General features: G+C 40.2%; 1 protein-coding gene across 4 annotated transcripts in view; it reads right to left on the bottom strand.

Moving 5' to 3' along the window:
- LOC101167744 (SH3 and multiple ankyrin repeat domains protein 1-like) overlaps nt 1-15,816 on the bottom strand; it is a 47,115-nt gene that overhangs the window by 7,810 nt on the left and 23,489 nt on the right. For 2 of the 4 annotated variants that reach the window (XM_023949483.1, XM_023949482.1), the window contains exons 7-24: nt 15,423-15,590; nt 15,140-15,181; nt 14,459-14,575; nt 14,272-14,349; nt 14,120-14,186; nt 12,958-13,133; nt 12,717-12,847; nt 10,979-11,118; nt 10,699-10,806; nt 10,250-10,328; nt 4,209-4,291; nt 3,935-4,059; nt 1,825-1,960; nt 1,566-1,646; nt 1,149-1,157; nt 941-967; nt 791-847; nt 517-629 (exon numbers count right to left, since the gene is read on the bottom strand). In XM_023949483.1, coding sequence (XP_023805251.1) covers nt 517-629; nt 791-847; nt 941-967; nt 1,149-1,157; nt 1,566-1,646; nt 1,825-1,960; nt 3,935-4,059; nt 4,209-4,291; nt 10,250-10,328; nt 10,699-10,806; nt 10,979-11,118; nt 12,717-12,847; nt 12,958-13,133; nt 14,120-14,186; nt 14,272-14,349; nt 14,459-14,575; nt 15,140-15,181; nt 15,423-15,590 — 1,737 coding nt within the window. The remainder of the gene's footprint in view (nt 1-516; nt 630-790; nt 848-940; nt 968-1,148; nt 1,158-1,565; nt 1,647-1,824; nt 1,961-3,934; nt 4,060-4,208; nt 4,292-10,249; nt 10,329-10,698; nt 10,807-10,978; nt 11,119-12,716; nt 12,848-12,957; nt 13,134-14,119; nt 14,187-14,271; nt 14,350-14,458; nt 14,576-15,139; nt 15,182-15,422; nt 15,591-15,816) is intronic. The other 2 variants (XM_023949484.1, XM_023949485.1) reach the window with 2 other exon arrangements.

Below are 15,816 nucleotides of genomic sequence, written 5' to 3' on the forward strand. Positions count from 1 at the left end.
AAGCAAAAAAAAAGAAAGGGTTGGAGGATGGCTTGTTAATAAACATAATGTAAAATAATATTAGCTAATTTCTGATATTTAGTATTGCTACATATTGCAAAGCATAATAAAACTGCCAGCCTTTGTGCTAAAATTGTATGTGAATGTACACAATCTAACTCAATGTAAGCAACTGTTTCTTGTGTGGGCAGTCAATCATTATCAGCAGAGTGCAGTGAGGAGAACACAGAAACAAACAAAAAAAAGATAAATCTGTATTTGAAAAAAAAAGAACAGCAAAACACCCAGTTATACAGTAGAAAAGCTGCCTATGCCAGTATTAGTCATAACCATGACTAAACGTGCTATATTTTGAAGCAGTGGGGTGGGTGATGAGGTTGTGTAAATTCATTGCAGAACTAAGAAGGTGATGCAAGACTTTTATCATATATTATTATTGTGTAATCCCACAAGTGTTCTGCCTAAGTATCCTAATTTGTTGAAATAACTGCACCAAACACCATTTCAAAGTAATACCTCGTTGGGAACTATACTCTTGCTCCGGTCCCTCTTGCCTCCATGACCTCTATGGCCCTGGTTGTCTGATGTAATAGTGTGTTGGGCAGCAGCCAATATTTCATCCAGTTTATCTGAAAAGACAGAAAAGAAGAAAATCAACATAGCAGGAAAAAAGGGGGGAGTGGATGGAAGCACAAACATGATACACAAATTATCCTTTATCCTTTAATGCTTCACGTTAAGCATAAAAATCACTTAGGCAGCGACAAAAAAGCTGGAAATGATTCCTTACTTAATGCCATCTGATAGACTGTCCTCTTCTTATCTGGAGCCTGAGATGACTCGAATTCTGAAGGAGGAAGAGGAGGAAAGATCATTAAAAGTTCAGGGGGTGATGCAGGCAAAGATAAAATCCAGTAATCTAGTAAAATCTAGTGATCACCTGTTTTTTTTTTCCATGGTGAGGCTGCTGTAGCATACATAAATTTAGACAAACATGAATTAGGTGTGACCAGAAATAGGGTCATGAAAATGAAACAGATGAAAGGGTGAAATACATACTTAGACACATGTGATGATGTGAATGCTGATGAGAAGAATGAGCATGGGACAAGAAATAATCATGAGAGGAAAAAAATCCATTATCCCACCTTTTTCCACTGGATGCAGTGCATTTTTTTCAAAGGAGAAAAAAAAAGAGCCATGTGACTATAATGTAATAAGACATATTTCACAGCATGAAAGTGCTTTGTTGCCTTTTAATCTCACTGTTTAATTAACACCTTTCTTCTTTTTCAGTATCGTTAGAAGTGAAAACGAACAATAAAGCACATTTTTGCTAAAAAAAGAAAAGAAAAGAAATTTTCCTTTCCTTGTGCACTAGTTTTGCCCATTTTTAATGCTGTGTTTCCACAACAGTTATGCGCAATGCAACTCTTGTTCCTGAAAAGCTGCTGCTTTCATTTAAAAGGGCAATTTTGTTGAAATCTACCAGGAAAAAATGTGCTAATGCATAATTTATTTGTTTGATTATTCCTTCCTAGGCTTTGTCCTATCCATCATCTTACCCATGTCTTCCAGCTCTGATGTCATTGACTTGGAGCGCAGGGCAATGGCAGGAGGAGTCAGTCTTTTCGTTTGCTGCGGGGCTGCAGAGGGAAGACAGTCAAATGCAGATTTAATGTTTAGGTCTCATATATACATGTGCAGGCACCAATGAGAACTGCATTTCAACAGGCTTTTAGGGGGAAAGTAAAGATGCAATCAGCCACACTTTACATGAAAAACAGAACAGAGTTTACTTCTTTGGAAAAGTACGAGTCCTACCTCTTTTTCGAGCAGTGTCCTCCAGGTCTGGGTTTCGGGCAACCATTACCACCTTCACCATAAGGCTGTTGCCGCCCTGCCGGATCATGTTCACTACCTGCCGGTGACCGACTTTAACCACATTCTGGCCATTGACCTGACAGACAATCCCTTAAAAGTTAGTTGATGCATCACCCCAATTTACACTCTTATAAATACACATATGGGTTTATTTTTTTGCCTGTATTATGCAGTAATCTTATAAGCTGTGTCCATACAAAATGCCTTGGCTTCCAGACAGAATTACCAGCAATTCAGGCAGCTGTTAAAGTAAATCACTTATACCAAAGCTTAGGCAGCTACATAAATGAGTCATTTCAGGCTGCATACCAATTAGCTGTATGTCAGCTTTAATAGAGGTTTGATAATTGCCATTTTCAGAAGCAACTTTTCAGAACAACACAAAGAAACCCTTAAAGGAATAAAATAGACAGTCTGACCCAGTGTTTCTCCAGAATTACCGCTTTCAGCTGCAGCACCTCTAAGAAAAAAGCACTTTCTACATCTTCTCTGGGGCATTTAGCCATATCAAAAGCAGGTCAATAATATGTAACCCCTCCTTATGTCAAAACAGCTCTGGTCATTCAGGTTAAGGGGAGTTAGAGATTTGGGACAACAAGGAAACACACTATGGGGCCTTGTGAGTTTAGAGTTGAGTTTTTGTGCATAGGGCTTGTTTTCCAGAGTCGTCATCAGATGCAGTCAAGCTTGAATCTGTTAGGTTTAGAGGCTTTGTTACACAAACAAAGGCTCTTAGTTGTGTTTGTTAAACAATTCGTAATTAGTGATTGCATGCCTTTTTTGCTTGGGAGGCTAAGTGATGAAGAGCTGTTCAATTGGCATGTGGGGAATGGGACAGGTAAGAAAATATAACAGCAGATAGAAAAGTGAAATCTAAATTAATTTATGTAGGTTTTCTTCTGACAAGGCTCCATCAGTGTTTCTTGTAAGGCTCAGAGTCCCTTTTTGCATTTAAAATTACAGGTTTAAACTTGTTGAATTGTGGTTGTGGACTTAACCAATCACTGAGAACTTCCATTGGCTGAACCAACAACATACTTTTTTTCAAATGAGTCACTTTAGAGGTGGTTTAGAAAACTTCTTTCTGTAAGTGCACTGTATGTTTCCTTTCAGCTTTTCCCAACACTTGTGACTTTCCTCTTCTCTCTCTTCCTACGAACATGCCTTCCTCCTCCCCTTCTTCGACCAACAGTAGTCCAATTTCCACCGGCACCCTGAAGGTGAACAGCACCAGTGGCGGTCTTTGTAAACCTGGGCCTCAACCGATCCGGACCTATGATCCGTATAGATCATAGGTCTGATTTGCATTTGGTTAAGCAAAGATTTTATATTGGATGCCCAGTCTGACACAACCCTCTGTATATATCCGCACTTTGGACTGGCACAATGAGACCCTGGCTTATGCCCCCTGGTGGCTGTATTGGAACCCTTGTGGCGACATTAAAACATGTTTTCCCTTTATGATAACCTACTTATAGGGGAAAAAATATATATAAAAACAATTTTCTGTAAGTAGCGGGCCATAGAGGATCATATGAAATACTTGTAACTATAAGACTTCTATTAATGACTATTAGCTTCTTTCAATAATTCAATGACTCAGTTATGTGGCCCTGAAAAAGCCAGTAAGTGGGTAGAACAGTGGAGAGAAAAATGCTGATTTTAAAACAAATAGAACCTAAAATCTCATCCAGCAAGAAAGTTCTGGATCCAAAGAGGCTGTCCATCTGATGCAAGGTCATTTGCTCTGTCTGAGTGGATTTTCTCCGGCTGCTCTTGTCACAGTTCTGCATGTTAGGTTAATTGTTGATGGTTAATTGTCCATTAGTGTGAGGGTAAACGGTTGTCTGTCTCTTTGCATTAGCCCAATGATGGAGCGAATCAGTCACCCTGCTCTCAGTTTCAGCGCTGAGCTGTTTTAATTGATTAGGAAACTAAAATAAGTTCAAAAATGCAATGCTGGAATTATTATACACACCAAATGATGAAATACAAGTAAAATATAAAAGCTAGAAAACATTAGTTGTTCTAAGTCTGGTATTGACTTTACCTCAATGAGGAAATCCCCCATTCTGAGGCCAGCTCGCCACGCCACGCCCCCCTCATCAACGGACTCCAGGTACTGCAGTGCAGGGAAAGCTGGCGTTGGAGTGAACTCCTCTATGGGAGTCTGAGCTGCATGCAGTCACAAAAGAGGAATGTCACAAGTAGCTCCAGATAACCAAGCTACACCATTGATTTTCAGCGCCATAGCTAGCTTAAAACTTGTAAAAGTATTTTTGTATAAAATACAAAATTCAGTGAGTTGCAAAGAAGAGGTTCACCTTTGGCTCCTCTAAGTACAAAGCCAAAGCCTTCATTGTCTTTCTTCTGTAGAAGCACAGTCTTTTCCTTAATGATGTAGTCACTGTGAGACGGCAAAGGGATCACAGGAAGAGGAGGTGGAGAGAAAGAGGGAAAAAAAACAGAAACTTGGTGACAAACAGCTAATATTTCAAGACAAAAAGGATTTTATGCTAATTATGTGGAAAACAGCTATAATGTAGAACATCATGAAATTACACTGCAGCAAAAGATTGGTTGGCTTGAGAATGTCATGAAAAAGGCTTGATGACTCAGATGGCTGTGTTACACTTAAAGAAACGATGGGTAGGGATTGCAAATTGGTGATGCAATACATGAAATGCATGAAAAATATCCTTCACTTCTTGCAAATGTTGATCAACTAATGCCTTAGCATCTCCAATGCTTAAAAGTTAAACTCAAGAAGAATCTTCTTTCAATTGTCGGCCATATGTTTTTACCAAATGGATGAAACATCACAATGTTGAGACAATCTTCTTCAGTAAAGTTTTGAATGGTAGCACTGTATGTTTTTTTAGTTATTCTATCACTAACTACGTCTGAGACTTTTGGCTCTGCTGCTCCACAACCTTTGTCTCCAACATGGGACTGCTTAAATGGACTCCACACAAAGCCTCATCTAATGACTCACTGCTGGATTTGACTTTCCAGCAATGTCAAATCAGCCCGCCTCTGTTGAAGAGCCTGAGGCCTGAGCTGGGCTGCATGATCTGAGAGAAATTCTTGTTATATATGTTGTTTTTTTTCATGATCAGCTCATTACTTTGTTGGTTTGTAGTCCTCAGGTAAACTCTGACTGGCAGTTGAACCGAAATCAAATCAAAGATTTGATTTCAAAGATTTGATCTCATGGTAGGACTGAATCGTGGGTGGATATGATGCCTGGTTTGGGAGATTAGAGTTAGAGTTTAACTGCAGTGTTTCAACTAGCCTGATTCCATGAATAGTCAAAGTTTCTTCTGGTTTTTAAAAATTCATCTTTAGGGAATTTTTGCTGAGTTTTAAATTTGTTGTGCACAGCTTGATATAAAATTATTATATAGTAAGTCTTTCCTTGAACAGATTCAGTAGACCATTCTAGGCTCAAATATGGGCATGGAACACAACTGTAGCATTGATAGAAACAAAAGTATTTGATTACAATAAAGTCAATGGACAGGGTAGGAGACAATAATTTCAGCATTTCATTCAGCATCTGCAACCACTTCTGAAATTGTTATTCAAATAACAAGAATGGGATAAAACTACAATCAACACAGTTTTACAGCACAAATCCAAAAGAATGCTGTTTCTCCTAAATGTGAATGCTCATAATAAGCTGACCGCCTGTTAAATCATTGAGTAGCGGCAGAGTCAAGAGTGTTCGGCTGGGAGCCTAAAGATGCAGACTTCGAGCCTTAACTTTAGCACTGAACAGATGATTGCTGGTTTCCCCTCCTGAGGTCCATCTCTTGCGTGTTCTCCATCAATGTTACTGTTTTGCCAACGCTCAGCCGCCTTCCAGCCATCTGTTCCTCACACCTCCTTGCTTTTTCTCTCACCCTGTCCTTCATCAAGCTTTCCCTTTTTGAGAAGTAAAGCATAACTATCCCAGGGTTCTGTAATTGTCCTCTTTGACAGGGCAGGAAGGGGGGAATGGCTGGGACCTCTTTATGTCGCTGCAGTGCACATCTATTACTGACTTCTTTTGGATATGCTCTCGTGCCATTAGAGTGGCAAGTTGCGTATGAACAGAAAAAGCGCAAATGTCCCTGATCGATACTTATTGGCAGGTCAGATATGTTCCCTCTGAACTGGCTGCATGAAAAGTTTATGTGGAACCTCCTGAGTCATCCTCTCCTCTGGCTTTTCTGACCATACACCTGCTGAATGCACATGCATATTGGGCTAGTTGTGTGGGGGGCATCATCCACACGACAAATAAAGCAGTTGACAGATGTTAGAGGCACATTGTGGATCAAAAACACAAGTATATGTACATGAGAGAAGTAATTTTATTCCATGTATGTAGTTGCATGCACACTTATATACAGATAAATGCATGCAGACACAGACATGCACAGCTTTCACTGCTATTAAGCTTTTATTAATCTCGCCACTATTCATTTTCATCCTCCTATCCAGCCAGAAGATACTTTTTCAGTGGTACAGTGAGATACAAAATATGTAATTTGACCATAGTGTTTTTATAAGATGCTAAATGGGAATTCCAGGTAACTTGAAAAATGTCTGCTGAAAGACATCATGACTCAAAGAGAATGAAAAACACCCACACTGTCTGACTGAAATGCATGAATGTGTGCTCTCTTTCATGCAGCACCACACACACACAAACACATCGCCTTTAGAAAACACACAGGAGGAAGACACAGAAATAAACATGCGGCAGTCTCATTCAGTAGGCACTTCTATCCTGTAGCACATGCACATAAAAAAAAGAATGCAGTTTTGGCGCACACATATTCCCACACTCAGAGACACCAAACACACGGAATACATAGCTTGTTAGTCTGGCTTTGAAAAGGCACGGCCTCTCAAGAGCATCATCTACCTCTCCCCTCTCTCCATTGTCCTCTCCTCACATCCATAGCCAGCCAATGAATGAGGAAACAGCCGCTACCTGTAAATGAACCACACGCTCCTGTTTCTGGGGCCCAGTGATGGCCACGAAGAAGAGAGGGAGAGAGAGAAATCTCTCTCTCTGCATCCCCCCATCGCCATGTCCCCCCCTCCTCTTTCTCTCGCTCGCTCGCTTGCTCTCCACCTCCTCCTCTTCCTCCTCCCTCCTCTTCCTCCCAGTCTTACAGCAAGAGCTCAACCAAGAGAGCGGGAAGGGGAGACAGAATGTGACGGTCTGCACCCCCACGTACTTCAGACAAGAGAAAGACAATGTAAAAGGAAGGCAGAGAGGGAAAGGAACAGGACACCAGCGATTATCACAACAGGGAGAGATGTGAGGCGTGTGTGCTGGTGGATGACAGGATGAGGTTTTGGTCGTGAAATTGAGGAGAAGGCGAGCAGAATTTGAGGGGTGGGGAAGTGGGGGATGGGTATAAATTAATGGCAATGCAGAGAAAGAGATGCACTTGCATTTGTGCATCCAGACTGGTATATCACAGATAAGCTCACAGCTGATTCCCACTCAGAATTTACTCACACGCTGCATTTGCCAACTTTGCTCTCGCTTCTTCCTCTAGTCTCTAACAGAGCTGTCATCACCAAACAGGCTAACCAACACCTCTGCTCTTAATCTCTGCCTCATTGAGGCTCTCCAAAATGCCACACTGCAGTGACAGAACAAGCTCCAGAACACCTTGCTCCACTTGCACCACTTCACCATGGAGATGCAATGACGCTCAACTGACTAAGCACAAGTGATGCAGCCCCGGTGGCTAATACCTGCATTCAGAACACAGGCACCCCTGCATTAAAGACCCACTTCAATGAAAATTGTTTTTTGGCTTTTCTAATATGCTCTTGTGGCATTTTCTCATAATGAAGGACATTTAAAAGAAAATTAGGTTTAAAATGTAATTTCTGAGTATTTCTTTATTTAAATAGTGATGAATCAGGAGCAGACAAAAATATGCAATTTGAAAAAGCTTGTAGCAGGCACTTGGAAGCAACTACAGCAAGCCACAAGCTCCCTGCTCCGCTCCATTCTGACGTATTCACTTGCAGATAGGTAGATCCTAGGAAGAGCTGGCATCTGCCTCAAAACTGTATGGCTGGATAGCTCCAATATTGCTTGCCATTTTTGTTGCTCTGGTAATGTTATGTTGGAGGTGTCAGGGGCTGTGAGCCAGCACAAAGGCGTGTAAACAGAGGGATGATGGGACCTACTGCAACTCTGCAGAAACTATGTCCTAGAAAACCACACAGGTTTTTTGATTTTGGCTAAAAACGGCATAATCCTAATTAAAAGACCTCAGGGAATGCTTTGAAAATAGATCAAAAGAAGAACACACTTTATATGGGATGACAGAGGAAGCTCCTCAGCATGATGGCAATGTCATCTGTAACGTGTAAAGGACAGTAAAGTCAAAGACGGTGACTGCTAAGGCCTTCCCATTAGCCTAGAGATCTTAAGCAGGGCTTCAGCCTCCTCATGACTCATCAGCAGAATGATGTATGAGCATGCAAAGAAAAAAACAAGCATGCGCAACACTTAAAGAGGCATAGTTAGCTTCATTTCAATCCTGTACAACTGATTCAACGTTTTCCAAAACCCCCATCCCTCTTTTATCCCAAAGTGTAGCATTAAATGTGTGCATCAGTGTGTTAAAACACGAGGAGAGAAAATGGCAGCACATAGATGAGCATAGGTTAGAGTGGCAACAGAGTAAATAAGCAGGATCAGGAGAGAACATGCTCAAGCAGCATGCAGAGAGACATGACTGTATAATATACATGAAACAGTACCAGCTCCTCCTTATGCCCACAAAACAATGGTGAGTAATTATTTTAACCACCATTTCTGACATGGACTGCTCTGCCCTCAATGATGTGACAATCAAATTCCTCTAGTCGTTTAAAACATTTGTGGATTTAGTAACAGTTTCGACACCACTGGATACATTTAAGTGAGTAATATGTAATTATCCTGTTGAATGAAAAATCACAACACTTTACCATCAGATATTAAAATCTGCTGGTAATAGGTTGTTAAATGATTTAAACATTTTAAGTTTAAATTATTTTCTGTTTATGCTTTGCAGAAAAATACTATAAAAAGACTCCTAATGACTGTTGTGAACGTCCCTGGTTGCAAGATAAGAGACCAATTTTCACAGCAAACCACAGGTGTTGTGATGATGGAAGTGGATAAGGGAACTTGTTCAGATGTCGGGCTATCTGGTTCTCCTTAACCCAAAAGGCTGCAGCAATTTCCCCAAAAGCTCCATACCATGACACATTACAAAACAAACAAAAAAAAAGGTTTAATGCCTCGAAAAATGAAAAACGAGGTCACAGACAGGTAATTTTTCTCTTTGCCTCCAACCATAATTTTACTCGATTCTGATTTAACATGAATACGCGTCTTTAAGTCCTTCATACAAAGTTAGATGATTATTACATTATTAACCCATAAGAACCTAGACCCATTTTTTCTTAAAAATAAAATGAAATTCAATGCACAATATGGATGAACAAATGTGAGAGTTTTTTGTTTACACCCACCTGCCAATACGAGAAATGTCCCATGGTTAAGTAAACATAAAAAAATAAGTAAACATCAAAAGCATTTCTGAATCAAAATGTGCATATGGGTGTTTGTGGTTGTATTTTTAAACACAGGAGTCAATGGTCATTTTCTCCCTTCTGAAACCTGCCTCCAGTGGTCATTTGAGGAGCTACAACATTTGATACTTCCAGGTTTGCTTTAAGGTCAGGAACGGAATTTGGGGCCTTGCTCGAAATACTCAGCTAGCATAAGACTTCTCTTTTTGGTCCACTGGATAGTCATTCTGCATTCACACAGCTAAATCAAATGAAAGTTCACTTGCAAGTGAACCAAAGCCTTCAGTTAAGTTCCCTTCTTTCATTACCACCAGCTAGTGTGGACCAAAAGGAGCCATTTTTAAAGCAAGTTTGGTCTTTGCTTTAAAGGCTGTTATTTTTCTTAAATTGTGATTTATTCATTTCAAAGCATTTTTATTTTAAACGTTTGATTTTATAATCTATTTTGGTTGAAAAACCTTTAAAATTAGCAAAAATAAATAGTTAAACATTAGAGGGTTATAGATTTAACTTTTGACTTTAATTTTAAAACTTTCACTTAAATTACTAAGGAAATTAAGGGGTATAAGTATTGCTCGTCTCATGTCTTCCTCATTCAAAGAGAATTATCTATTTTAATCCTGTCTTCAGGGTTTTCGGTTGCTCAAAGTTTCATTTTAGAGAACCTTGATTTGAAAAAGACAAGTTAGTTCAGCTCAATCTTCTTCACTTCTTAATCTTTTGTGAAGCTTCTAACAAAAGTCTTTGCAGCTTTTCTTACCTGGGGCCATCAGTGCCATCATAAGCTCCCACGGTGACGTTACGGAAGAGCTTCCTTTTGGCTTTTTCACTGCGCGTCTCTAGAAAGCCCAAGCAAGACAAATGCCCATTTGAAATTTTCAGCTTTTGTGACACAAAATTGACATACCTGTACTCAAATCCTGTTTTTGTATCCCCAGTGTGGCATTTGGATTGCTCAAGTGTGAATAGAGCAGCAGTGAAAACAGAAGACAAGTCTGTGGCTTGATAAATTAAAAGAAAACCTGCTTGGCAATGTGTTTTGTTTTGTGATCATTTTTATGCTCTGACACAAAAGAATTTAAGTGATAATTTTAAACACACAAAATAAATATAAAATAAAAAAAGATTATTCAGAATCAGATCCAGCACTCTTTTCAGGCAATTTAACATCTTAAATCTAGAAAGAAGTGAAGTATCTGTCTATCCTACCTTTTTCTTTACTTGGAGCAGCCACCTCTTGAACACAGTCTGAAGGAAACCAGCCAGTGCGTCCTTTTACTGTCCCCTCCCAGTATCCCCCTTCTCCTACACTTATGACTAAGGCAGACACATTTTCAAAGAAAAAGAAAATTATATTATTGACTTTGGTGGTAATCCCCTTTTTCTGTAAAACAACTTTTTTAAATATTGTGCATCACAAAAAAAAAGTTTTTTGTCTTTAGCTGTACACCAGTTGCCAGGTCTTATACCAATAAAAACGCTCTTTTACCCTTAACTTTGTCCCCTTTGCTAATAGAGAGCTCTCGGTCTCCACTGGCAGAGTGGGAGCGAGTGGCCACATAAACTCGCCCTGGCACGGCGCTGTACATCCGCTTCATTGGAGCTGTCCCACTGACAGCTGAGGTTACACTGCAGAGGGAGAAACAGCCTTAACAAAAACGTGCTTGCCAATCATGGGAATAGAAAGTCTGCATGCTACAATATATGTTTCTAATTTCAAGTTATGACTTTTCTGTGACAGTGACATTCTTCTGTTTTGACAGAGCATTGTACTTTCTTTAAGGTTCTCCACAGATTTCTGACCACAAAAAAACCCTCCTTGAAATGTTTAGGACTGAGGTAACACTGTAATAGTGCGTCATAACAAAATGACAGAAAACACCTTTGACGCTATTTTTACTGGCAGCTTCTGCAAACTAAAAACCATCTCAGTGCAGATTCTTGCTTTTCTGACATGTGGCAAAGCATTTTGGAGTTGCCAGCTGCTGCTCCAGTCGCCCACCTGGCTTTTCTTGGCGATATCTCAAGTAGATGAACATCTTTTCATGACTTTAGCAATAGTTAGTATACTTTTGCAAAATATCTTAGGTAGGATATCCATCCATCCATTTTTAGAACCCGCTATATCCCTATTGGGGTCACAGGGCTGCCAGAGCCAACCCAAGTCAGATAATGTTCGTGCAGAATGGGTTAGTTCCTGTCATATAGCCTGGATGCAATATTATAAAGTTTTATTCATGTATGTATTTAAAGTATTTAAAGTTGTATGTATTCATGTATTTAATGTTAAAACCTCCTTGACCATGACCTGTTTTTTGATGTTTTCCTACATTCACTTGATAAATTTTGTTTGCCGTTAGGTGAGACATCTCTGTGATGAGTCTTTTACTCGTCAGATTACGGCTGGGACCAGCTTTGAAAAAACTGAATTGATGCATTCAATGATGTATTGGTCAGTTGTGGCTATTTTTTGCCATGTATCAATTTTTCATTTGACATGACATTGGAGCAATATTCATCACAGGATGTGAAAAGCAACTAAAGGACAGATGAGGCTCATTAAGACTTGGAAACGGAACTTGGAGGAAAAAATATTGCTTTTTGACATTTGAAGAAAAAAAAATGCGAATCAGTTGACTGTGTTCTTAATTATTTAAATTTAAATATGAAAATGTGAATTTAGAGGTGGAATGGTGTCAGTAATTAGGCAGAAATGATGTTCTTTGTTTCGTACACTTTCGTTGGAAAATAAAATAGTTTCAAGAAACAAAAAATACATGTTTTGTGTCTTTGTTATTGTCAGACTGTGTAAAAACAAATTCCTGTACTTGTTTAATCACTCAGATTCAGCTGCATTTTATCTGACGTTAGCAGAACAGCACAGAAATCCAAAGTGGTGAATGAAGCAAACAATAAAATGTTAACAACCCCTTTTGTATCATATGCATCCAGACGGTGGCATTTAGCATTAGGACCTGCTGTGCCTGTGCACAGCTTTACTGAGCCGTAAGTGTGGCAGTAGACTCTTGCCTTGTTAAAGTTTTGCCAGTGAGCCAATTATGCCACCATCTGACATTTTACAAACCTTTTTTCCAGACTGGGAAAATCTCCTTGAGCCTTTTTATTTGCAACAAAGTTTTTGAAAACTGCTAAAATAGTCCTTTCTTTTGAGATTATTCTAGTATTATGGCTTCAAAAGACATGATCATTCTCTATGGGTTACTTACCCCTGTCTTCCTCTTGGCTGTCGGTGTCTCTCCTCTGTGTCACTCTGACCTCCTCTTCCTCTGGAGGGGGATCGGGTGCGAGTTCTGGGACTGCTGGAGCTTCTCATGCCTATGGAGGCCCTACGCTGCCCCTGTTGGAACATCACCCATAAAACACAGAGACACAAATGCCGCACTGGGCTACCATGCCTGAAATCACTAATCCCAACATATGAGCATCCACTCAATGGTTTTCAGTTACCTGTGCAGGATGGGGATTGGTTGTGGGCTTGTTGGGAGGAGCCAAAGGGTCAGATTGGATCATGGTGTTATCGCTGTTGGCACGCAGCAGGGGGTGGGACTGAAGTGAGGGAAGGGGCAGCGTGTGCGAACTCTCTCTTCGTTTGGGAACAAACTTTGGGGATTCCAAGAATGGCACTGAAGATGGGAAATATGAGGTGAAGGAATAGAGTTTAAAGACCCACTCCAATAAAAATTGTGTTTTTGGTGTTTTTACCATGTTCTAAAGCAGGGGTGGGCAATTCCAGGCCTCGAGGGCCGGTGTGTCTGCATGATTTCAAGATAGCCTTTCCCTACTCATGGCTGATTACCTGGTTCAGGTGTGTCCAGCCAATAATCTTGCCCTACTCATGACTGATTACCTGGTACAGGTGTGTCCAGCCAATTAGAACATGCCAGAGCAGGGTATGCTGGAAAACATGCAGGAATGCGGCCCTCAGTGCCCACCTCTGTTCTAAAGCCTTTTTCTCGTCATGGAGAACATATATAAAATAATTTAAGATTAAAACTGCATATCTGAGTTTTTCTTTATTCAAATGATGAAGGATCAGTTGCAGATAAAAACCAGCCGTTTCAAAAAGGTTGAGTTTGTGACGCAGCAACTGAAATATTTTAAATCCTCCACTTTGAAGACAAATAGGGCCATTAACATCTTAATTTTCCTTGTCTGAGCTGGCATCTGGCTCAAAATTGTATGTCTGGATAGCTCCGATTACGCTTGCTGTAATTGTTGCACAACTCACGGGGTTGTGAGGGACTGTAAGCTAGTGGTAGCATGTCAGCAAAGGAATGCTGGGATATCAACATGGGTTTACTTCAGGACCAACAGTCTGCACACAACCCAGAGGCAAATTTCTAATGAGCTCCTGCTGTTCTGCAGAAAATACGTCTTAAATAAACGATACATGCTTTTTGATTTTTGCACAAAAGAAACGGTATAATCATAATTACAAGAGCACTGGGAACGGTTTTGTGAAGAATCGGTAGCTTAAGAGGAAACACAGTCAATCTGAGACTACAGATTTGAGACTATAAACGCATCCAAAGCATTAACTGTGGAAACTAACAAGGAAGGTAAGTCTGTGTTCAATACCTAAAAGAAGAATTTTGCCAGGAATACTCACCAATGTCAGAGTCCTTGTGGTTTTTGATGATCTCCCCGAGTTCAAAGTGGCCAGCCATTATTGCGACCTGCAAACACACAAGAAATGCTGTTCTGGAGTAGATTTCCAGTTTAAATACTTAGTTTTCAGTATTTTTTGGTCAAACTGTTTACCTGAAAAGGGGTCTGACCGTGCTTATTCTTTGCCTCTTTGTTTGCTCCCCTGTACAGCAGAACACGGACACAGCTCTCCTACCCAACCAGACAGGGAATTAAAGGATTAGATACAATCTTTCCAAGAGAAAAAAACAAAAAGCACTTTGACAGTAACAATATTTTAGCTTCCCCTCTATATACTTGCCTTATTGTACAGGGCTGAAATGTGAAGTGCAGTGTTCCCTGAGGCATTTTGAGAAGCAGTGTCTGCCCCATAAAACAGCAGATGCTCCAAGTGTTGAGCAAAACCATTTTGGCAAGCCTTTAAATGCCCAGAGTACAATGAAAAAAAAAAATGCAGAAATTGTTAGGACTACACAAACTGAACTGATGAGAACATTTTTACACAAAAAAAGGGATATGGCAGGAGAACAGGACGAAAACAAGACCAAACATGCATATTTCAAAATGGATTGAAAAAACACCTAGAAATGATATGTAAACTCAAACTATTTTGCTTTAGAACCAGTGAAACCTAATTATTGTGTTGGATAAGAAAGTGAGGATTTCAGAACAGTGATCAGCTTCCAGAAGCCTAAGAGGTTTCTTCATATTTTTTTCTGCAGAGATGAAAATGTCACAAGATACGCAGAAAGTAAAAGAGGAAGACACGTGACATAGAGAAACCAAAATAAAATACCATGACAACCTGCTCAAATGCGATTTGCCACAGCGTCACAGACAGTGTAGGCAATGCATCTCTTCTCAGTAAGAGAAAGAGAGAGAAGATCCACTTCTTTCCAAACTGGACTCTTTTCTTTTTTATCACAACACAGTGGCCTCTGAAAGGCTTGTATGGTCAATGAGATGGCGAGAGGAGGAGTACCTTATGAATTTCTTCCATTCCAAACTCCTCTTCATCCCTGTGCTATTGAGAGACAGAAGGGAGGAAGGAGAGAGGATGGAGAGATGAGTGAGGATGGCGCAGAGAGAGAGGTGTGAGAAAATGCTGAGAGACTGGGGGTGATGGTACATGACAACTACCACAGAGAGACGACAGGGAGAAGATGCTACCGAAGGTTACACAAAGCAGAGATGCTTCACACAAAAATATGAGAAGAAACCATGAAACCACACAGGAATCCACGGCCGATCACTTCCCAATATACCTGATGAGATTCATCCCAACCATTTTCATCCCTCGTCCCAAGCTTCGCCCTGTAATAAAGCAAAGTTTCGCAACAGGAAGTGTCGCCCCCTGCCAGCACAGTGTGGTACAGCGGGGTCAGGCCACAGCGGTCTTTGTAGTCCGGAGATGCTCCAAGAGATAAAAGAGCCTAAAGGGGCAGAAAGAAAAGGGAAGCTTTGGTTTGTGTTGATGGACACGTATGAATCAGTGAGACCCTAAACATTTACACAAATGTTGTTTACTTGATAAACTTTCTTGTAATTTTGATACAAATAAAGCTTCACAAGTTCAGCTTGTGTGAAAAAGACAACGAGGGAGAAAAAAAAACAGAAAAAGAACACGGAGAGAAAAAGAAACACAGAAATGAAGAAAAG

Source organism: Oryzias latipes, chromosome 19 (genome assembly GCF_002234675.1).
Source record: "Oryzias latipes chromosome 19, ASM223467v1".
NCBI classification, from domain to species: Eukaryota; Metazoa; Chordata; class Actinopteri; order Beloniformes; family Adrianichthyidae; genus Oryzias; species Oryzias latipes.